This window comes from Lontra canadensis, unplaced genomic scaffold (assembly GCF_010015895.1).
Source record: "Lontra canadensis isolate GAN:19392208 unplaced genomic scaffold, GSC_riverotter_1.0 scaffold79, whole genome shotgun sequence".
In the NCBI taxonomy this organism is placed as follows: Eukaryota; Metazoa; Chordata; class Mammalia; order Carnivora; family Mustelidae; genus Lontra; species Lontra canadensis.
In genome coordinates this window covers 8,729,552-8,753,595 of record NW_022631073.1, presented here as the reverse complement: position 1 = coordinate 8,753,595, position 24,044 = coordinate 8,729,552, and the positions used below count along the sequence as shown (strand labels likewise).

Sequence of the window (24,044 nt, the reverse complement as noted above, 5' to 3'; positions counted from 1 at the left end):
CCCGACAGACATCCAGTGCATCTGGGAGATTCACGCGGACAAAAAATTCCGCATAGAACTCATGATTCCGACTTTGAAGTAAGAAAACAACTTTTTCAGAGAAGATTCTTTTTAAATAAGTGTATTGGTTTGTGAATTCAAAATAAAGATATTTCTTTTAGTGGGAAACATTTGCGGAGGAAATTCTTCCCAATTTGAAGGTCAAATTAATTTTGTAGCCCTATCCAACGAGTTCCTTCTACTTGGAAAAACTGAGTAAATGGTTTACTGACAAATTCAACTCAACCTCATGAGGATAGCTTTTTCTTTTGACTTTTTTCCTAAGAATGTCACCCAAGTCCTCCTTACCAGCTTTGCCCTTGTTATACAATGGGTACCGATACTTAGGCTCTTAGAATTTCTTTTTCCTTTTTCTGAATTTTAAACAAGCAGTAGGAGGCTTCCCATTCACCCACGTGAGCCGCCTACTCCAGCCCCAAGCCCCAGATCTTCTCAATGTTGCCTCCAAGTGAAAGGAGCCAGTGGAGGCCTGGACTTATCTCTGACACACAGGGGATACATCTCTCTGAGGCACTGACTTTTTTTTTTTACCTCCACGGCATAAAATAACAGCCGACATGTCTTTTAGTGTTGCCTGTGTATCCAGGCTCTGTACTATGTATTTTGTTTTGTTGTTTTTTTTTTTTAGATTTTATTTATTTATTTGATAGAGAGAGACACAGTGAGAGAAGGAACACAAGCAGGGGGAGTGGGAGAGGGAGAAGCAGGCTTCCCGCTGAGCAGGGAGCCCAATGTGGGGTTTGATCCCAGGGCCCTGGGATCACGACCTGAGCCGAAGGCAGACACTTAATGCCTGAGCCACTCAGGAGCCCCTGCACTATGTATTTTGTATGCCTTGTAATATTCCAGCATCACTACAGCCCAAGGGTATATGCCCCTGTCGTCTCCATGAGAGATGAGGAGCTTGAAGCTCAGAGATGGTAACTCACTGGCCCAAGGCTGACCAGCTAGGTCTGTCCGATGTCAGAGCTCCAGCTCTTCCCCAGCATGTGATTCTGTGAGCGGAGTCCGGCCCAAGTCCTCCCTGTTGTATATGACATACATCAAGCTGCTAACATTATGCAACATTATGAGATGCTATGAAAATCCAGCTTTAGCACACACTGACTTACTGCCCGTCCATGGAGTCAGGCAGGCCCTAGGCCAAAGAATATCCTAGAAACATGTAATCTTTGTTGACTAAAACCCTAAGGACACAGAGAGCCCACAAGGAAGTGAGAACCTTGAGCCCACACCTCCAAAGTCCATTCTGTTACAGGGAATTTGTTCCTTCAAAATCAGCCTCAAGCATATCCCTCATCAGTGCCTGCCAAAGTGCAGACACTCAACATGCTGACATTTTTACTTTAAAATCGAGTTTTTTCTCTCCAAGAATTTGAGTATGGAAAATGTTGTGAAATAGGAAGGTGGGAAAATCTGGCCATGATGTTGGTTACACGCTGATCATTGAGGTACTGGCCTGGTAAGAATTCATTTGCAGTGGACACCAGCACTTTTAATATTCCATGGAGATGGTAACTGGCCAGAGCCATTAGGATTTTTAAATTTTTGTTCCTAAGTCATAACCACAGTCACCACAAGGCTCCCACAATCCTCAGACAAAATAAAACTTCTGTAATAAGGCATCTGCAGTTTACTGATGTTTTATATATGAATATGCAGTTTAAAGTGAATTCAAATATTTAATCCTATGGTTGTCATACTTTTTTTAAAGTTTAAGATCTAGGAGGTCTGAACCCGCCACTAACCCTCCACTTCAATACCCCCAGCCTGGAGGATATCCTTGGATGCCCTTACGACTCCATTGAAATCTTTGATGGCCCCAGGATTGCCTCGCTGTCCGTGGGGAAGTTCTGTGCCTCGGTGGCTGTGATATTTTTCTCCTCCTCAGACATCGTGACTGTGGTGTTCCGAAGTGATTCTATGATCACCAACACTGGCTTTTATGCTCTGTTCAATGTAATTCCACAGGGCGAAGGAAAATCAGGTAGGAAGCTTCCGGTCCTTAAAAGGCAGAACAGTTTTCTAACTTGAGAGACGCCCGTGTTCGCAGAGGCCTGGGATTCACTTTTTAAAACACCCCACAATTGGCCCCATAAACCCTGCTGTGTAGTTGTTAGATTTTCCCACTAAGAGCATCATGTGGGCAATTGAAATCAGGCAGTGGTGTGAGGATGAAATGACACGATGATTTGGGGGTAATGGTAGCACCTGGGAAGACCTTTCTCACTGTCACCTCTAAGGGGAAGAAGCTTTAAATTTGTAGATGAGAAAGGAGCTTTAAGTGTGTAGAGCCTGGGGGACAGAAGAGAATGCCTGAGTGGGGAGGGTGCTCCTGCGGCTTGAGTGGGAATGGATGACCTTGCTCAGGGGACATGTGATGGGTGACAACGAGGAGGCATTCTAGGCAGAGAGAATAGCAAATACAAAGGCTCTTGAGGATATGCTGGAGAAACAGAAACCAAAGTGAGTGTGACAGAACTTGTGAACTTGGTAAGGGAAGGTCTCCAGGAAACAGTATGCTGTTCCAGCTGGCCACAGCCCATCAGCCCAGAAATAGCCATCCCCATGGGGCTTTATGAAGTCCTAGACAGGCTGGTGGCCCAAGTCCTTCAAAGCATTAAATTGACATTTACCCAAGTGACGTCCAAAAACACAGTTGGGGACCCCTTCCTCCAGGGCCCCAGGATTGTGTCAGAGACCCACACGGTAAGACCTGCAGAAAACAAGATGTGCTGGGTGCTGAGCACTGTGCTTTGTATCCACACTCCCACGCACTCATCACCCCTCTGAGATGCATGCTGCTGGAGTCCCCATGTTACAGATGAGGAAACTGAGGCCCAGGGAGATAAAACAACTTATCAAAGGTTACACAACTAGAGAGCAGTAGAGCTCAATTCAAACCCTCTTCTGCCTCTCCCTTATGCCTGGAAGCCCTATTAATGAATAAGACAGCCTTAGGCTTTGTTCTTGCCTTTATTTACCTGAGACAAAGCCTAAGGCTGTCTTATTCATTAATAGGGCTTCCAGGCATAAGGGAGAGGCAGAAGAGGGTTTGAATTGAGCTCTACTGCTCTCTAGTTGTGTAACCTTTGATAAGAGCAAGGACGGACAGGAGGGGAAAGGGGGAAGAAGTTCCATCTCCGTGGCTGAGAAGAGGGTCAAGATGGAGAGGAGAGAAGGTAAGAAGGTTTGCCTTCCAAGAACATGAGTTGGAAAATGAGGCATGGGAGAAAACACAGATGAGTCTATGCCGCACTCTCCCAGTGGGTCAAGTACAGGCTGAGCGTGAGAAGTGAAGCCATTTGGGGCTACTCTGGGAGACTTTGGACTTCACCGATAACTCAGGAATAGAGAAGGGTACACGTCTGGTAACCGACAACGAGTCAGTGTGTGGCAGTGACCTCCAAACTCAAGACTCCAGCGATATCTAGCACATGTGGTCCTGCCTCCTGCAGCCGCCAGTCTCTCCCGGACAGGCTCTCAGCAGCCCACTTCCCCACCTGCCGGCGCCCTGGGCCCCACGCAGCCCCCTCCCCAGCCCTCCACAGTGGCTAATTCCACCCTCTGCCTTCACTGGGGGCCTGGGTGTGGGGAAGGTCAAGGTTGAGGTGCACCCTGCAGGGCTTGGGGGCTGGCCAAGGTGGCTAGCAGCCTCTCCCTGCCAGGGTCTGGCACCACCAGACACTTGGTGGGGGGTCCTTTTACCTACTCCAGTACAGATCTCAAGGGCATCCCAGGTGGAGGTTGCCGTGCCCTGGAGATTTCCCACCTCATGTAGGATGCAGAAGTGAACCTACAGGAAGGGGCAGTTGACTTCCCCAGCTCCAGCTGAGGCCCCACATTTTCATTTTGCATGAGGATCCACAATGCATACAACAGCTGGGGGGGGGGTAGGTAGAGCCCACAGAACCATTTCTCAGGGACTGACAAGCAGCTACCTCCCTTTGGTGGCCTCTGGCTTTTCTTTTCTTTCCCAGTGAGGAATCTCCCCGAGTCTGGAGCCAGAGAGGGGAGGGGGAGGGAGAACCCGGCTTCCGGTTCCTCAGACGGCTCTGTGCCGAGCCCACTTGCTGTCTAGGGTTGCAGACCTCAGAAGGCTCTTCTCTCTTTTCTCTCTGCTACAGTATTCCTTTTCTGAGGCAGGTGTGCATAGCCCACTGAATAAGAGAAGGCATCATGGAATAAAAGACATTACAGGGGAAAGTGAAATCTTTATGTCAAGTACTATCCACCTACGGGTGAATCACTTCTCCATAAAGCATTATGTATTTGCAGGGACACACACAAAATAAGACTTTTGCCATTTAACTCTCTCAGGGAAACACTGCATCTCAAACATTTTAACAAAAGGGAATTGCCTCTTTTTTTTTTTTAAGATTTATATGTTTATTTGAGAGAGAGAGAGAGAGAGAGAGTGCGAGCGGCTGGAGATGCAGAGGAAAAGGGAGGAGGAATCTTAGGCTGACTCCTCGCTGAACACGGAGCCAGACGTGGCTCTCAGTCTCACCACCCCAAGATCACGACCCCGAGATCACCACAAAAGAGAGTTGCTTCTGAGACAAATTTATGTCAGAAGAAATTTACTCCGCTGCTGTCCCGCACCCTTCCTGGCGAAGGACTAAGAAGGAAGGACAGCAGAGGGGTCGCTGTCCTCACTGCTCTGCGGCCCAGGAAGGACCACGGAGACAAAGAAAAGCTCAAATGCACCTGACCCATAGGCTTCAAACTCCATGCCCACTAATCCCTGGTGTAAAACTCTGATAAGCACCTGCTTTCAAAACCTGCCCTGTCCTCGACCTGCCAGGCAGTGGTGCCTAAGGACACATCTAGAATACAGAAATACATGCTTCACAGAAATCAAAGCCAAAAGGACGCCAGAAAGGAGGAAACTCCCCCCACCCAACCCCCTGGGGCCTGACGACCTCAATGGAAGGCTTGTCCTTTCCCCACCCAGGCTCTCAGCTGTCTGGTTTTTGTCCTTTGTCCCTATGAATTTCTGCACGTTCTGCAGTGGTGTGCGCTCATAAGCCCAGCGATGTTACTGTGGGTGACACCTCATGACTGATCGATCTCAGGACAGCCCGGGGCTTGGTGGACCCTAGGGCAGAAGAGAAAGCAAGTCACGTAGCTGTGCGTTGTCTGTGGTTTCTTGGTGAATCACTGAAAGAAGGGGAGAGAAAAGAGAAATGAGGGAGCCCAGTGTAGTGGGCTCAAGGTAGTAACAGGTGCATTCATGTGTATGTAACGGTAAGATGCTTTTGTGATGCTGAGCTCCTTCCTGATCTTCTTTGGTTTCGGTTTTTGCAGCTCCCATCCCTCAAGGGCCTCCACCGCAAGGTAACTCTCTTTCATTGAAAGTATAACCTGTCGAGGATGGAATCAGTCTTGGTAATTCATGAGAGCAGACTAGATGTCCGCCTGTCCTGGCTGCCTGAGGGGAAGGAATCAGTGGGACGGAGCCCTCAGGGAAAGATGGATGGTCTACGCTAATTGAGCTGGTTTGCACAGCAGGAAGCTGGGCATTAATGATATAGAGCGTTAATGATATATCAGCTGGACACCCCACGCCTGCCATGGACATGTCCCATCCCATTTCCAGTCTCACCTATAATCATGGGGTCCTGCCCTGGTACCAGCCACACATCTTTTCTTCCCCTCATTCCCTCTCAGGGGTACAACCACACACCAGCCAAGCTACAACAATGTCTACAACACCATGATCCTTTCCCAGTTTGCGATTCCCTGTTGAGCTTGATGGAATTCTGGATTCTACTCCTGGGAAAAGACAAGGTGCACGCCTGGGAGCCAACCAGTGGTCTCTTGTCTGCCCACAGGAGGAAGTAACTCTTGTGGAGGACTAATTTCAGGCCTCTTGGGCTCCTTCTCCAGTCCTTGGTATCCAACGAACTACCCCACTGACATGGAGTGCATCTGGGTGATACATGTGGCTGAGAAGTTCCACATAGAACTGGTGATCCCAAGCCTGAAGTAAGCAGCTTTGCCTTTTTCTACTTCAATATCTCTCATGCCCCTACTAAGAGTTTTCTTTCCCAGATTAACCAGCCTCAATTCATTCATTCCTACTTCTTTCTCTACCTGTACCCATCTTTAAAGGAATGTATCCTATTTTAATGCACATTTATATGCATATATATTTACATATTCATATACACATCCATATACCCGAGTCACTTTTTAATGGAAATGTTGTTTTTCTTGATAATGTTGAACCTGGTTTCATGTTTCTACATCGGGTCCCATCTGGGTCATTCCCTCTTCCTGACATTGTTCACAGTCTGTGCCAAACCTCCACCACTGTTCCCACCACGGCGTGTCAGCCTCAGGCGTCCAGGGGCGGGATGATTAAATGCTATCCTCAAAGGGGAAATAGGTCTGCAGTGGAGTGAGGGATGCATCTGACCGTTTTACCCGATGGCCAAAGTTCCTTTCAAAGGGGGAGAACAAAAACCAGTATCAGGGAGCATTGTCTATTGTGAGGGAAATGTATTTTTCATTCCTTCCTTCCACACCCATGAATTCAGTGAAAGCAAGGTGAGCAGATTTGGTACGGTGGATGCAAATCTATGAAACCCACAGTTCTATGACTTAGGGGCTCAGAGCGTTGTTTTCTCACTTCGGGACAATGCTTACTGCAAACAGCTGTACTGACCCACTCTTCCCACGGTCTCAAGGTGACTTTCCCAACATAAATTTCCTACTATAATTTCAGGGTTTACAAATCAAGGAGCTGCTTCCTGTGTTGCCTACAGTCAGAGCTTAGTTACTGACTTCCAGGTTTTGATGTTTTTAAGCCTAGAATTATTGATATTTGCCTTTTGTGTCTAAGGACACGAAGTTAGTTATTTTGCACCAGTGAGGCTCAGCTGACAAGGACAGACCCCACAGGACATTTGGCCGTGCCTGGAGGCACTTTTTCATTGTTCAGGTGGGGGCAGGGAGTACAGAGTCACACAATGGGTGGAGGCCAGGGACTCGGCTAAGTGTCCTGCATTTCCCAAGACAGCCCCCACGGCAAAGAAATCTCCAGCCCCAGATGTGGATATCTCTGAGACTGAGAACCCCTGCTTGAAGCTTGCATTGTTTGGGTTGTTTTTTTTTTTTCTATTTCAGCTTCTATGCGGAACTGTCTTCACACTCGATCTGCAAAAATTATATCCATATTTTAAAATATGCCATTTCATTCTTGCTAAGTCAAGTGTGTCCTGTTCTCGTGAAATCATTTCTCAGATTGCAGTGTCTCCTGTTGTGGTCACACTGTTGTTGCCCTACATATAAATGTTATCCTTTATTTTCTTACTTTAAAAATGGGTCGCGGGGCTCCTGGGTGGTTCCATCGGTCGGGCATCTGACTCTTGATTTCGGCTCAGGTCGTGATCTCAGGGTCCTGGGATGGAGCCCTGTGTTGGGCTCCATGCCCCGCAGGGAGTCTGCTTGCGATTGTCTCTCCCTCTCTCTGCCCGTTCCCCCTACTAGCTCGTGATCGCCCTCTCTCTTTCCTTCTCTCTCGCTCCCTCTCAAAAAAAAGTTGGGGGAAGGGGTTGTTTTGAGGTACTTGGCTCTTCCTTCATTGGAACAGATGCGTGCTTCAATAAACCGGTTTTCAAATTCAGTGAATCTATAACATGTACAAGTGTAACTGTGTACGTCTTACACAACGAGCCCCTACAATGCATGCCTCAAGGGCCACTTACTATTGTGTTAATGTCAAAATGCACACTTCCCATTTTTATCCTGTTAGATTAGAGCTGATATTCTTTACAGTATATTTATTGAACCTGCTTTCTGTGCAGGCCCTGGTCTAGGAGCAGACTTCTAGTGTCAAACAAGACAGGTCTCTATCCTCATGGAGGATATATTCTAGATGGAGACGCAAATAGTACTTGAATAAACCAGTAGTAACTCAGGGGACAGGTTCCATTAGTGTTAAGTTGATATGTGCTATGAAGAAGAATGTTTATACATATATGGTATAGATAGAGATAGGTATAGATAGGTAAAGATGGTATAGATAGAGATCTCCTATAGATAGGATAGAGAATAGAGGGGGTGAGGACCGCATTTGGTAGGATGGTCAGGGACAGCTTGGTTGGAACCGGACGGTCTGGGGCATGGGAGGGAAGATTCCTACTCAGCAGGCCCTGGGAGTTTTGACAGGAGGCACCATTTCTCCCTGTTCCAGATCCCATTATGTGTTTTACTCAGTGAGACCCTATGGATGCCTGCCCCCACCCCAGGGAGTGGCAGGCTTGAATAAAGAGTCAGGGGACATTCAGGATACACTCAGGGTAGAGAGGAAGATGGTGGGAAAGACCAAAAGCCAAGATACCAGAAGGCGGCCACTAAAATAGAGCCAGAGAGACACAGAGAAAGGCTGACTGACCTGAGCCAGTTCCCAGAGGGAAGGACAGAAGGACAAATTCAAGCAATATTTAAGGGACCAAGTCCACTAGCGGGACATGTGGTTGGAAGGAGGCAACAGCAATGACTGCAAATGGTACAAATGATTTTATTTAAGTCATTTCTGCAGATTTCCTTGGGGAGATTTAATGTGCCTTTACCTCCTCAGATTAGAGGACATCTATGGATGCCCTTATGACTTTATGGAAGTGTTCGATGGGCGGCAAGTTGCCTCACTCTCCATGGGCAGATTTTGTGCTGGGACAGAGCTCTCGTTCCTCTCCTCTTCAAACATCATGACTGTGGTGTTCAGAAGTGATGCCATGATCACCAACACAGGGTTTTATGCTCTGTACAACGCCATTCAGCAAGATGAAAGGGAGAACGGTGGGTATCCTGACATGGACCTTGGAGGGATGTTAGATCTAATTTGTGTCCTTTCTCTTTATGAGAGTAGATGCTTTCTAAATCTGACCCACAGGGTCCACCGTCACTAATGACATCCTGAGAAATATCCACTTTGACACTAACAGCCCCAGCAGACCCCTCACCCTGCTCTGCCACTCGCTGTCATTTTCCACCACCACAACGTCCTGGCTGAAGAAACAGAGGGTTGGGCCTCATGCCTTGCGTTCGCTGGGTGTGTAGATGGAGGACCTGAACGAGGGTCTCTCTTTTCCAAAGGAAGGGAAGACGCAGTAGGGCAAATCCTTCTACAACAAACCTACCTCAAACTACAACTACCAGCCCACCTGATTCCAACTGAATTCCATACAAAAACCACCCAGAACAAACCTCTTGGATTCTGTAGCAGGGCATGGGGAATATTCTAGAGCTCTCAGTGGTTTATGCTTAGGGTGACTGTGCAATTTATTCTCTAATCAGGATACTTGTGAGGGTTTAAAAAGGGACTCTAGAATAATTAAGAGGCATTACTTGATCTGCAACCGTTGTAAATCCAGATTATTCTAGGCAAATCAGGACACAAGGCCACCCTACCTAGAATCCGATAGCCTAAAGTGAGAAAAACGTGCCCAGGTGCTGGGCATTCTGTAACTGCAGAAGGTCCTAGAGTTTGGAGACGGCACCACAGCTCAGAAGCTTCTGTTTTCCTGTCCTGCAGGTGCATCCCTGAGACTGGTGAACGGCAGCCACAGGTGTGAGGGCCGGGTGGAGGTCTTCTACAATGGCACCTGGGGCACTCTGTGCGATGACAGCTGGGACCTGACAGACGTCAGGGTGGTATGCCAGCAGCTTGGCTGTGGTGAGGCCTTATCTGCCCCAGCTCAGAGCTACTTTGATGGAGGCACTGGCCACATCATGCTAGACGACGTCCAGTGCACAGGGAACGAAGCCAAGGTGTGGCAGTGCACACACAACGGGTGGTTCTCCCACAACTGTGGGCACCATGAGGATGCCAGTGCCATCTGCTCAGGTGAGACCTGTAGGGCCCGGCACACCTCGGAGAGGGTCTCGCACATCAGCAGCCTCTGGGAAGGGAGAGCTCAATGCCAGAAAGCCATTACTCAGAAAGGACTCTGGGACTTCAAGCCAGCTTTCTAAGTCACTTTAAGAGTTAGATTTCCTTCTTTTCAATTAGTGTGTCTGTAAAATGTGCCAGGTCTCCCCACCACCGCTTAAAAGTTGTGAAAGTCAGATAGAGGATTTGTATCATCAGACTTCCCATTCCTGGACAAACATGCCACAGTGCTGGTGACAGTCCCCTGTAGGGGGAGTAGGAGTAGTAGCTGGTGTCCAAAGACGGCTTAGCGTGTGCCAAGCTCCACGCTGAAACCAGTGCATTCAGACTCTCATTTGACCTTCCCAGTCTCTAAAAAAGGAGACTATTACATTCTCACCTTACTGACAAGACAACAAAAGCATATCTAAGGTCACACATGGTTCCTTCTCTGCTCAGTATCGTCTCCAAGATACTGTAGGGAAGACTGAGCTTGGCTCGGTTACTAAATGTCCTCCAGCCCCATAACTGAGCAAAAGGAAAGAAATACCATATTTTTTTAATTTGCTTTCAGTTTTAGTATCTCCGGCAATTAGATGAAATATCCTGAGGCTGAAAAGCAGAGTGCGCCCCTGCACCCAGTGGGCCCTGACCTGGCTGCCAATCCTTAAGCAGCATTGACGGGTTTGGTACTACATTCCCAACTGCCCACAAAGAATGTGTTTGATCCTTAAAAAAAAAAAAAAAAAAAAGACCTGATTTTCTTTTGTGAACCACATGACTGTCTTACTCTTTCTTTCTTTCGGTCTTTGAGTAGGTGTCGATGGGAATCCGAAAGTGGGACCAAAAGGTACAGTCGCTCTTGTGTACATTTCAACTGCTGTCAGGTCTCCGAGTGACGTCTGTGACCCTGGTTACTGGTTAATCCTGTAATCCGGGCACAGGTGACAGCATAAACCTTCTTTTGCTCATGAACCAGAGCAACACAGCCCACTGGTGTTGACCTATTGGTGGCGCTGGCTGTCCGAAGAGGGTTGGGAGAGGGTGGGTGGGGGAGGGCAGGATTCAGGTTCACCAGCAATGCCATATGTGGGCCCCAGGGCTGGGGTGAGTCGGCTGCTGCTGTGATAGAGGGCTAGCTGCTTGCAGGGATGATCATGCCACAGATGCTGCAGAGGAGAGCAAGGAAATGGGAACCCCAGGCCAGCCCTCAAGGAGCTGTATCCAACCTCTCCCATCCGCACCCTTAGTGTGCAGAAGGCCCAGCTCTTAAAGAGACAGCCACCTGTGCCCAGAGCAGCCACAGCTTTGAATGTCAGTATTTTTGAGGAATATCCTGGATAAAAATCCTGGCTCACGTATCGTTCTTCCTCTGTGTGTTTTCACAGACTCCGCTGGTGATGGTCCTGCTGCAGGTGCGTCAACTTTACAGAAACCCTTCGCGTGGTTTTAGATTTGCCTTATCCTCAGTGTAACCCTTCCCGCAGCTAGATGGTGCTCTCTTCCTCTTCTATGTGAGAAGCTGCAACACCGAGGAGCCTTTAATTTAAATTTCGCACCAAACCCAGTATTTCAGCCATAAAATGGATGTTTTATGGGACGTGGGTGTCTGACGTCAGCTGGGATTGATATATAATACAAGGCATCTTCCAACACAACCAGCCAGTGACGCACCCTGAGAAAGGATGCTTTAGGCTCGCGTTGTCCTTGTGACTTTCCACGAAAACACGCACTCAGCTCTGTCTGTGCATCTAGGTCCAGAAAGCCCTGCCAACCCTATGGCAGTGTCATTTCCCCTCACGAAGCCCGGAAAGCTCGAAGACACTGGTGTAACCCTCTTATCTGACAGAGAACAGCGTCAAAAACTCAGAGGTGTCCCCCAAACCAACTTTTCTCTTATCAGGCAAACCAGCCCTGGAGTAAACTCCCCTCGCTCCTCCTCCCCGTGCCTGCTGACCCCTCGGAAAACACAGCACGGGTCAGCGCCTCCTCCTGATGGGGTCTCTTCGCCCTTTCTTGCAGATGAAAACTTCCACTGTGGCGGTTTGCTCACAAATAATTCGGGCTCCTTCTCCAGCCCTTGGTATCCTAAGAAATACCCTATAAATGTGGTGTGTGCCTGGGACATCCACGTGGACGCCAGGGCTCATGTCAAGCTCACATTTGAGGTGTTGAAGTGAGTAACTGTCTCCCACTTTGCTGTTTTGTCAACACAGTTATTGTGTGGTGACTCACATAACACAATAAAATAAAATAAAATAAAAATAAAAAATAAACATAGTTATCCTACCCACTGCCCCTAGCCCCAAGAAACAAATGAACAGACAAATAGAAAAAAGCCACCTTCCACAGTTAATTCTCCAAAGCAAGGAAGGCATTAGAGGCCCATTGGGTGGCATTGATCGAAACTTTAAAGGCAAAAGTCTTTTAATGCTGAAATTCCAGTTCCAGAAGATGATGAGTCCACTGATAGTCTCATGTGCTGAGGGTAATCATGGCGATGTTCTTATAGGAGCATAGATTGGAAACGATCTAATCGCCATCAGTAGGGGATTGTTAAACACATTTGGGTCCACCACACACTAGGGGTATATGGCCATGGAATGGTCTGCAAGAAAACCTTGGACAACAGGGCAGCGACTGACATCTGGACTTAGACTCTATCTGGAAGGAAACTGTTTATAGTAGCTGCTTCTTAGAAGCAGAATGAAGCCAGAGGGACCAGTCAGGGGTGAGAGAAATTTTACTTTTCACCAAACACCTGTCCATACCACTTAAATTCTGGTCTCTGTGCTTATAATACATGCTTAGGAAATGCAATTTCATGGAAACTTTACAAAGCGGAAGGTTTTTATAAACAGGAAGATACGTACTGCCTGTCAGCAGGGTCATACTTCCCTCCGAACTGTGTGAAAAGATGTGGGTCTCAGCTGGTTCTTCCAGAACCATCCCTTCCTGAACCCATCTGTGCAGTGCTGGGGGAGGAAAAGCTCCAGCAGACGGATTCTGAGTGATGTTGTTCCTTCACAGGTTGGAGAACTTCTACGGCTGTCCGTACGACTTCGTTGAAGTCTTTGACGGCCCACAGAGTGAATCTTTTTCTCTGGGGAGGTTCTGTTCTGGTACAACCCCAACAATCACCTCCTCCTTAAATCGCTTGACGGTGGTCTTCCACAGTGACGCAATCATCACCAACATGGGCTTTTATGCATCCTATGAGTCCATTGTGCAAGACGAGATCAACACTGGTAAGACCTTTGGTCATTTTGTTCCTGGCCCTGCCTGGTGGAAGGCGAGGGCGGGTGGCCAACTCGGACAGGACACCAGGGATGGCCAGGGGTCCCCCTGCTCCCTCATTTACCCCTGAGGTCTGACTGAGGAAAGTAGTTGAAGACACACTTGTGGGCTATGAACAACACATCCAGTCACATCTTCCAATACTAAAGCCCAGCACAAGGTGCCAGGCAGGGCTTGCACCTGACACAGCCTTGGAGCCTGTTTCATTCCACACACTTGTGTCGTCTCTACACCTGCTTCCGGTGCTGACCACCAAGAGTGGCCACAACCAGGGTCAGTACACGTGGTGCTGCCCACCCCACACCGCCCTTTCAGGGGCCTCCTTTTGCCTTTGTCAGGTAGACAATCCTGTCTAAGGGAAAAAGCTTTAAAAACAGCCTTCAGAAAATCATACAGAGGTGCACCTGGTTGGCTCAGTGGGTTAAAACCTCTGCCTTTGGCTCAGGTCATGGTCCCAGGGTCCTGGGGCGGGGGGGGGGGTCTCTGCTCAGCAGGGAGCCTGCTTTCCCTGCCCTCTCTCTCTGCCTACTTGTGATCTCTTTCTCTCTGTCAAAAAAATAAATAAAATCTTTAAAAAAAAATCACACAGATGTGAGAGCTCAAACCCAAGTACCCTTGGCCCACTTTAACCCTCAGTGGCTCCCTCCCCACGTCGGAGCCGAGAGCCCTCGAAAGCTGGTCAACTCCCAGGAAATGCCCAGGCACTTCCTCAAAGGCAGGGGCAAAGGTGGGGTGTCCAGAGCATGACCCAGGCGTGTCTCCTTTCCCAGATTTGGCCCTCAGGCTGGCCGGTGGCAGCCACCGGTGCGAGGGCCGCGTGGAGCTGCACTACAATGGCACTTGGGGGACAGTGTGTGATGACAGCTGGGACCTGCGTGACGCCCAGGTGGTGTGTGGGCAGCTGTCCTGTGGCAGGGCAGTGTCGGCCCCCAGCAGGGCATATTTCCGCCAAGGCCTGGGCCCCATTGCCCTGGACGACGTGGAGTGTAGGGGGACAGAAGCCAGGCTGTGGCAGTGTCTGCACCGTGGCTGGTTCTCCCACAACTGTGGCCACCACGAAGATGCCGGCGTCGTCTGCTCAGGTGGGTCTGATTCTGACTCAGGTGGGTGGGCGGAATGGCGTTCCCAACTGCACACAGAGCAGGAAGGGATCTTAATGTCACTGTTCCCCAAGCTTCCGCCATTCTGACACTCCTTCATGGCTTCTGCCCATCCACCACCCACAGCACCTTCCCCAATACTTTCTTTCTCATGGACTCTTCTTTCATTTACATGAAATCATTTTAAAGGAAGTTCTATATTCCCCCCATACGTGGACAGCCAGGATCACTTACCGGAAACAGACAATACATACCAATAGACACTGTGGCAATAAAACAATGTTAAAATGTTAAAAAAAATTAAAACGAACAATGAACTCTCTAATCTGATCAATTCGTGCTCATGCATATCTGAAAATATCCTTAATCAGAATGGAACTCAACTTAAATTTTTAAATTATAATGCTTTACAAATATGTAACTCTTAAAATAGAAGATGCACCATCTCAAATTATCTCACGTCCCACCAGTGATGAGTCATGCCTCTGGGAAACATCTCTTTGGTTCATCCCCCTTGTTGCCCAGGTGACACAGAGATGGCTCTTAAAGTCACAGAGCTGGAAGCCCAGGTCCCAGCCCAGCGCAGTTATTCCTCAGTTTTATCCCAGTTGAGTTTCTGGAAATGAATTCAAAAGCCCCCATTTATCTCTGCTTCTTTCTGGGTCTGGCTGGGAAGCAGCAAAGTTGTTGATCAGCCAGACCTGGCCACAATGACCAGAGGATAGAAGAGCAAGCAGGGGTGGGGGTACTAGAAGCTTCTGAGAGGAGAAGAGAGACGTCAAGGGGCAGAGTCAGTGTTGAAGCAAAGCAGGAGTGGAAGTCATGTGCTGAATATGACATCTGAGGACAGGGCTGGGAGCCGAAGGAGCAGGGAGGTGTGGAAGCAGGACCGAGGACAGAGTCACACGAGGTGGGTGGGAAGTGATGGGGACAGAGTTCACCTTCATCCTGGCTCTGCGGCTCCTTGGCTCCCTCCAGGTGCTGATGCTCCCAGTGTGTGTCCTTGACACAAACCTAGTTCTGCATTTTGCAAACTGACACTTGCTCTGGGAGGTTAAGATCCACATACCCAGGAAGAATTACAAAATCAAACCAACTGGAAAGTTAGGAACTCCACATAAGGCAACCAGCACTGTGACCAGTTTGGGGGTGAGGAAGACACTGTGATGTCCAGCAGCTCGACAAAAATGAACCCAGTGACCCAGGACATCTAGTGCTTGCAATCATGGCAACTCAGGGCCATTCTCACCTGCCCAGATTGGGTACAATTTCTCCCCAGAACAAGAGACGGACCTTTCTGTTTCAAATAAGTAGATCAACCTCTCGGGTTTGAGAAGAATGAAAGGACATGACATATGCTCACCTTTTGATCTATGTCTCTCCTAGCCTCTCTGCCTCACTCAACACCATCAGCTGATACAAGTCACCCAATTTCAGGTAATTTCTATTATGCTTTATTGAGTAACTGTAACTTATCTTGGCAAAGTCACCGTGGGCAGTACGGCAGTGGTTTGGGAGCCAAAGGCCCTGGATCTGCCTGGCTTCATCAGTTACAAACTGTGGGATCTTGAATAAATCTCTGAACCCCCTCGTGCCTCCTCCTGTAGATACGGATGAGGAGAAGGATAATAGCCTTTGCCTCCTAAGGCCGTGCTGGGACACAGCGCTCTCTCTGTGTAGGATGGGCGGGGCAGTGCCTGCCATGGGGGGGACACTATTTAGAGGCAATGGCCACCTTCCAAGCACTGCAAGGAGTCATCTCTGTGTGTACGACTTTCTGCCTGACAGAATGACAAAGAATGAAGAAACTGAACACCTAACTTGGTCTTTCCCTGACTCTGTGACCAGCTCAGTAGTTGTCATATTTTAAATTAGGTCAGCCCCCCTGTTTGTGGCAGAGTCTTCAAGAGTAAAATACAATATGCAGGGGAGTTAGGAAAAAGAAATGGCCCCACACCTTCAAAGGAAACACCAGAGTAGGTTAGGTTAAACGAGGAATGCTTTCTTTAAAATCTCTCTGCTTAAAAAAGAAAAAAAAATGTATTAACGACCATGCTCTGATTTTCTAGAATGTGCCTCAGTTGCTTGTCCTGCTGGTACATACACCAGCTGGGTGATGGCAGGGCAACCCCCACCAAGTGAGGACCAGGGAAGGGACTTGATCTAGAATCAGGAACTGTACGTGACCCACAAGGCAGAGGGCCCACGGACAGTTCACTGAGAGTTAAATAGGTTTGGCATGTAAGATGTGGTACCCTGTTCTTTTGTGTTTCACTCTGCCCTTAGCATCTTTCCCGGAGCCGACGGAAGTTCCCACATCAGCAGGTAAGCTGTTCCTCTCTCTTCACTTGCCTTCGCTGACTTGAGTTTTAGCTCAGAAATGCTCCAGCGCGATGGCTGTGGGAGAAAATGTCGCCACCGGAAACACTCCCCGCCCCCCAGCCTGAGGCGGGCGTGCAGGGGGCTGCTGCCAGCGGAGGGGGCTGAGGATGCCAGGGTTTGCCTGGAAAATCTGTGGTTGGCAAGTGAGTGGCAAGAAGCTAGGAGATGCATATATGACTTCTGGGGATGGGTCTGGATGGCTGAGGGTGGCCCGCTCAGCCCAAATCTCCCCACCCCGGACTCCCGCCACGAGCTGTCCTTGGCTGTGTTCTGAGCATAGCTCACCTCTGTTCCCTTCTGCAGCCCTGCCCTTCGAGCATGAGGGGCAGCCAGGCACCACCGTTCTGTGCGCTCCCCGGAGCGTCCGCACGTATGTGCGGTTGTTGTTCCCAGCGACGTGCTATGTTCCCACGTATGTGCTGTGTTGTCCCAGTGACCCTGGGAACAACACAGAGGAAAGCTATTGTTGTCAGATGAGCAGCGTGTGCGAGGGCACACAGAGAATATCTCACACACACACACACACACACACACACACACTCACACACACCCGAAGTGGTATGTGCATGTTAGCTTCTCAGGAAAAACCCAACAAACCCTGTGAGTGCCAGAAACCAACACTTCACCACACACCAGGAAAGACACGAAGCAGCTTCACAGTGAGGTGGGTCCGAGCCAGCCGGCTAAGGAGCAAAACCTTCTGGCAAGCAACTGTAACCTCCAGAAACGCAGTCACACCCAAGGCAAGAAAGAATAAACGAGGGAGACGAAGTGAAGGGGGGAGTAGATCTGTTGTCACCGGTTATCAGCGGACACTGTCCAAGAAGTGCCGGTTCTTCTGGTGGCCGTCGGAAGTGTCCACCAAGGCCCAGGCCTGCGGCTGATGAATGGGTCAGGCCGGTGTGAAGACCACGCTGACACCTGGGGCACAGTGCGTGATGACAGCTGGTCCCTAGACAATGCCCACGTGGTCTGCAGACAGGTCGGCTGTGGCCCGGCTGTGTCCACACTCCCGGGGGCCAGCGTCCGCCCTGGGTCAGGCAGCATCCTTCCAGACAGGGTCAGCTGCGCGGGAAGCGAGTCCTCCCTGGGGCAGTGTCTTCCCGGCGGCTGGCTCGCTCACAACTGGGGGCACCACCAGGACGCTCGTGTTCTGCTCAGGTGAGGGCGGGTCCCTCGTGGGCCGGTCATGGAGCTGCCTGGGCTGAGCCTGAAATCTGGAAACGTCTCCCTGCCTTAAAGCTTCGCCGCATCCAGGACAGGTTCCTGTTCTCACTCCGGAAGGGGTGCCAGCTGCTTCAGATATGGGAGGGCCCCGTTCCACTCAAGGGACTCCAAAGGTTAATCCGCTGTAAAATAATCAGTAATGGTACTTATAAAGTTGTCGGTGGATGAAACGAGTCATCCCACATGAAGCCTTAGTCAAGCATATGACACACGGTGAATGTACGACACGTTAACTGTTTCACTGGGATTTTAGTTCCTAAGGCAAATTCTCGTGGAATCACTGTCTCAGAGGTTCAGGCCGGGCTGTAAAAACCAGCAGAACCGCCCAAGAGATGAGAACAACTGTTTACACAGGCTTATTGGGCTGTTTTTGAACAGAGACAATGATTTTCAAACCACTCAACCATCCTCATTTCTATTATTTTTTAATCTTGATGAAGTCCCCAAAATTCATTTTTGTTTTATTATTTTTTAAAAGATTTTTATTTATTTATTTATCTATTTATTTGGTTATTTGGGAGGGGGCAGAGGGAGAAAGAATCTCACACGGGGCTGCATCTCACGACCCTGAGATCCTGACTTGACTGAAAAGCAGAGTTGGACGCTTAGCAGGCCACACCCCCAGGTGCCTCACCCCCTTTCTATTATTAACCCTCCCCCCATTTTTCCTTATCTCTGCAGATTCTGCAGCTGCTGGGCGTCCAGGGATCCGTGAGTTCACTCCCATTTTATCTGCCAATGGGTGACGAGCCACCTAGTGCCGGGGGACCCCACACTAGTTCTCCCTCACCACCCTTCACTCTCCTTGACAATGCTCTTTACTCCAGACCTTTCCTGGAGGGCAAAGGCCCGGAGCTGTTTCCCATTCCCATGGGGCCGTCCTCTGGCCCCCGAGGAAAAGCTGTCTGCGGTGTTGGCAAGTTTGAGGTCATCCTTCCCATATAGGAGATCTGCGTGTCAGCAGGACTGAGACCCCGGCTCCTGAGCCGAAGTGGGGGCCCATCCACAGAGGGGGTTACATGCCAGAGAAGGCAGGAGGCTCTAGGGGCAGGCGGTCCTGGTGGCAGCAGACTTTCCCGACTCCGCCACGCCACCTGGACCTCTGGATGTTAAGGCTGAACTCTGGGTTCTGAGAAGCCCTCTGGGCCGATGGGGCCATACCCTCCCAACCCCAACATCCACTTTATTTCTCTTGTTGTCTCACTCCTCACCAGAATAGTATGTACACGTGTGTGAGCCACCATCACATTTTACATGCTAACCATTGGATTAGACTGGATGGGGTTGTTTAAAGGCAAACCCACGCCTGGGAAGGAGAGGCTGTTGAGACAACTAGGCAATTGCACAGATGGTTTGGAGTGTCCTTATGATGTTTTCTCTTCCCCACGTGCAGATTCTTCAGCTTCTGGGGAGCAGCCGCGTGTCTTCCATCCAACAGGTATCTTTTCCTTTCTTAGATTTTGTGACTTCTTTTCCTAGGCTGGCATTGGCGGCCCACAGAAATGTAGCCAATGTAGTTTTCCTGGCCCTGAGGCTGTAGGGAATCAAGGCTGGTGAGATGGTGGGTTGTCCCCACGCGGGGACCTTTCCAAGGAGAACCAGCCACCCACCCAGCCTCAGTGGCATCACTGGACGTCTTGTAGGAAGAGCCTGACCCATACAGTACTCTTTGGGGGCCCTACTCTAAGGGAACCCCAGGAACCAGATCAACTTCTGGGGCTCAGAATATGAGAACCAACCTCATCTGCTTTTGGTTCAGGGGCAAGTTTCACCCAGTCACCATCTTACCTTCTGGTAGGAGCAATGCTCCCCCCTCTTCTGCTCAGTTTCCCAGCCCCAACCTTCTCCCTCAACCTCCAATAAATACTTCAACCTTTTTAAAATTCAAGTAAGGTGAAATTAATTTTGTTCTGAGAGCTCCATAACATTTTTCGAGACCTGGGTAAGAAATAAGAAGTCTGAACATCAAGTGTTCTGCTGAGTGGTTTTGAATTTGTAGAGAAACCACACGGAAAATGACACCGCAGACAGGAAGAAAGCAGAAGGTTGTTTTTTAAGTGTGTCTTCTACAAGGTCACCATGTGGCCCTGGTTCCCATAAAGAAGTGGCCCGGTGAGTGTGAACCACTGTAGAGATGGTGCTAAATTTCAGAAACCAGACGCAGTCCTGTGGTCCCCTCAGCATCTATGGTGTCCCCGTGGACACAGGCTGTGCAACCAGTGGCCAGAGGGCTGGGGCTGGGGTAGAATTCTCTAGCTGGGAATGCCGTCTCATTTGAGAGTGGCGAGAACCTTCTCCAGCCCCTCTGCCCTTGGCCCCTGCAGATCCTCCCCTGGTGCGACTGGCGGCTGGGAGGAGCAGTTGCGACCGCCCTGTGGAGATCCTCTACGATGGTCCCTGGGGGGCAGTGTGTGACCACCTCTGGGGCCTGCCTGCTGCGCAGGTGGTGAGCCGGCAGCTGGGCTGCAGCCCGGCCCTGGTGGTCCTGAGGGGCAGTCTGTTCGGTGGCAGCTTGGGCCCCATCTTCCTAGACACTGTGCAATGTACAGGCAACGAGAGAAGCCTGGGGCGGTGCCACCACCTCGCCCTGTCGGTCCATAACTATAGACACCACGAAGAGGCTGGGGCCATCTGCTCAGGTCCCTGAACTCTCCCTCAGCCCGGCTTCCCACCCTAAGCAGCAGAGCTGGACCTGCCAGGAGGCCAACCCCGAAAGCCTTGGGCTTCCAGGTCATGAAAACAGCTGGTCCCATCTGCCTGGAATTTTCCCAATTGTAGCGCTGGAAGTCCCCTGTCCCGGGAAGCCCCTCAGATTCGGCTAACCCAGGACACTGGTCGCACTAGTCTCAGGTGTGTCGGATATCACAGCCTGTTCCCCTGCTCCAAGGAGAGCAGAGATCCTCAGAGCAAAACCGTGCCTGGGAAGCGGGAAGTTGCGCCCCTGCTCGGGACGGTTTTTAATTTCCAGGAATGATTTTCTGATGTGTGTCAATCCCATAAATTTCTCATGAAGCTATTTCTCAGAGAGAGAGCTCCATATGAACGCTCTCCTGATTTGCTGTTGCCTGACTAGGGCTTTTCTTACCATTAGGGACAATTTTTATTTCAAAAAAGCTGAATGAACACTTAAAAACCCTGTTTGGTTACCTTCTCCTACTAAATGATACATGCAGCAAACATCTGTGACCCCCACGCCATGGCCCAGAGCCGTCCCCTTCTCAGAGGGTTGGGGGGAGACAAGGTCCCCAGGCGGTGAAGAAGCAGACAAGGTGAGGATCCTTCTCGCCTCCCGTGTCGTTGGGTAGTTCTTTTAGTCCGCAGAGGGAGCCTTTGGTGCTCCGAACACGTCTTGGTATCTCTCTATGAGACTCAGAGTCAAAATGCCATCAGACACTCGTGTGTCCTATTTGTGTTAGCTTCAGGTCTAAGTGGCTATGGATGGCTCCTCCCTGGAAAAGCTCAGCTAGAGCCTTCGGATTAGTGTCCATACCCCAGGGTCTCACCAACGGGGGGAAAGGTGGTGGTAGAAATCCAGTCGCCTCTGCCAGTCCGTTCTGAACTGGCAACTGGCACAGATGTGGGTTCACACACCCACTCAGCTGGTGTGTCTGCTCTCGTTTTGCAACTGTGCACTGCACTAATGTTAAGTGCCTTGGGTTTTCTCTTTCAGCTGCAGAAGCTGTCCCAGAACCCACAGAAACAAATCTTACAGCCGGTAATCCTTTTACTGCTTCTTTCAGGGCTTGCCAGTATTGACTTTTTCTAGTGGATTCCCTGAGGCTACAACCAGGAATGTCAATGACCAGGGGGTTTGGGCCCAACACTGTGGAAGAGGTTGCAAGCAGGGCTGGCTCTTGGTCTAGCCTCTGCTTCTAAAATTTATCTAACTGTGAATCTGGTGTACCCGAACCAGTGTACAAGTTTTGACTAAAGAAAATAATGAAAAGTTGACTTTGACCTATTTCCATGCTGTTGCTTAGCAATTTAATGACCCAGTTCTAAAATCAGTATCTATCCTTACCCTTGCAATTATCCTATTTCTTTTTTTTTTAAGATATTATTTATTTATTTGACAGACAGAGATCACAAGTAGGCAGAGAGGCAGGCAGAGCGGTGGGGAGGAAGCAGGTTCCCAGCTGAGCAGAAAGCCCGATGTGGGGCTCAATCCCAGGACCCTGAGATCGTGACCCGAGCTGAAGGCAGTGACTTAACCACTGAGCCACCCAGGTGTCCCCAGTTATCCTATTTCAAAGGAACAAGTATCTGAAATCAGAGCTAGCCCAGAAAAACCAGTCATTGCATTTGTGAGCAATAATGTTAACTTTTCCCTGTGAGACTTGGGAAAAGGAAGCAAGAGATGGTAGAGTAGTGGACTTCAGGGTTGGCTAGGGTAAAAATTGCAGAAAATTCCTATTAGAAATTACTTGCCAGAAGAGCTAATCCCATTCCAATAACAACCTGAGTCTTGCCCAGACTTTCCCACCATCAGATTGGCGGATGGGAGGAGCCATTGTGAAGATATACCACAGTGGCACATGGGTGACCATGTGGGATGACCTCTGGCCACCGATGCGACCGATGTCATGTGTTGGCAGCCAGACTGTGAGGAGGGCATTGGAGCCCTGGGGAATGGCCACTCCATGGAGGGTGTGGGGGGCGTCCTCCTGGACAATGTGCAGATCCGGGCAATTAGGCCACAGTAGGCCAGTGCTGGCACTGGGCTTGCCATGCGGCCACCATGGATGCCGGAGTCCTTGGTTCAGGTACTCACTCTTGACTTTCTCTTGACATTGCCGGAGCCAAGGCCCTGGGGGTAGGCAAGAGGGATGTGGAAATGAATATGCGGAAGCTCAGGTCCCCTTGGGATCCTCCAGGCACCTGTTATGGTCCATTCTGCTTCCCAGAAGCCTCTGGGTCCTTCTTAGCCTCTCTTAATCTGCTAATTTACCCAACGTTTGAACCTACACTCATGGGTTCACTTTGGAGCCCTCAGTCTCTGCCCTCTTCAAAGATTTACCAGATTCCCTGTTATCCACCCACTGGGGTAACTTCTCTTCCTAGTCTTTGGCTTAAAATTATGTTTTGAGCCTGAAAGCTGCCTTTCTGATGCTGCTTTGGGAGTTCCATGAACAAAACCCAGTCCCTCACACCTGGGCCCTTTGTGAAAGCATCGCCTATTTCCAGGGGGCCCCTGGTTTGAGATGGTTTCCCTTCCTCTTTTTTTTGTTTTTCAATTCAGCCCATGTACGCATTATTTCAGGCTGCCAAACCAGTATGATTACAAAAGCAAATCAGATGAAATGAAAATACCCACTGCCCAGCTACTCTTAATTTTGTAGAGTAAAGACAAGAATAATGGGATTCAGCGAATGCATCCATTTACTTAACAAATAGTTCCCGAGCTCTTTCCCTGCGCCAGGCGCAACTCTATGGGAAGACACAGAAGTGAGCATCGCAGGTGGCTATCCTGCCCTCATCAGGCTTCCTTACCAGGGCGAGGGGTCAGGATGCCTTAGGTGTTTCAGCCATAGTAGGTCACTCACAATAGTGACATTGAATCCGGAGTCATAACATGCTTGATTACATTGAGGAACCACTCTCCTTTCCTATTCAGACATTGGTGCTATGGTATCAACTAGGTAGGTCACTGACATGAGACTCCTTCAGATTCACACATTTGGGAATTCAATGAGTTCCTTTTTTGAACAGCACAGGACTTCGGGCATCATGGGCAAATTTATCCCTGTAATCTGCATTTTCAGAAAATAATAGAGTACCACATCTCCCATATATGTTTCACAATACAGTACACCAACCCAGTCATATGCAAATTTTAAAAAATAATTTAAATAACTAAATAAGTCGGGGGAATACCATATCCTTCTCTTGAAGATTCTGTTAGCCCATTAACATCTCTGACAAGTCCCGCAGTAAAGGATCTTTTTAACACTTGTTTTGACCCAGTGTTTCTCAAAATTCTTTGACCACTGACACCTTCCAAGTAGAAATACAGCATCACAGAATTTGGAGCTCAAGAATCTTGGCTTATGTTCTGGCTCTAGCCTTTACCAACTGGGTGACAGTGGGCAAGTGCCCTT

The 24,044-nt window shown here is 49.4% G+C and overlaps 1 protein-coding gene across 1 annotated transcript in view; it reads left to right on the top strand.

Annotated features, from left to right (window-relative positions):
* Positions 1 to 24,044, top strand: part of LOC116882003 (deleted in malignant brain tumors 1 protein-like) — a 59,451-nt gene that overhangs the window by 17,417 nt on the left and 17,990 nt on the right. Inside the window, exons 6-12 of the mRNA XM_032882195.1 lie at positions 9,605 to 9,916; positions 10,758 to 10,790; positions 11,329 to 11,355; positions 11,963 to 12,116; positions 12,971 to 13,188; positions 14,008 to 14,319; positions 20,271 to 20,489. Of these exons, the coding sequence (XP_032738086.1) occupies positions 9,605 to 9,916; positions 10,758 to 10,790; positions 11,329 to 11,355; positions 11,963 to 12,116; positions 12,971 to 13,188; positions 14,008 to 14,319; positions 20,271 to 20,489 (1,275 nt within the window). The remainder of the gene's footprint in view (positions 1 to 9,604; positions 9,917 to 10,757; positions 10,791 to 11,328; positions 11,356 to 11,962; positions 12,117 to 12,970; positions 13,189 to 14,007; positions 14,320 to 20,270; positions 20,490 to 24,044) is intronic.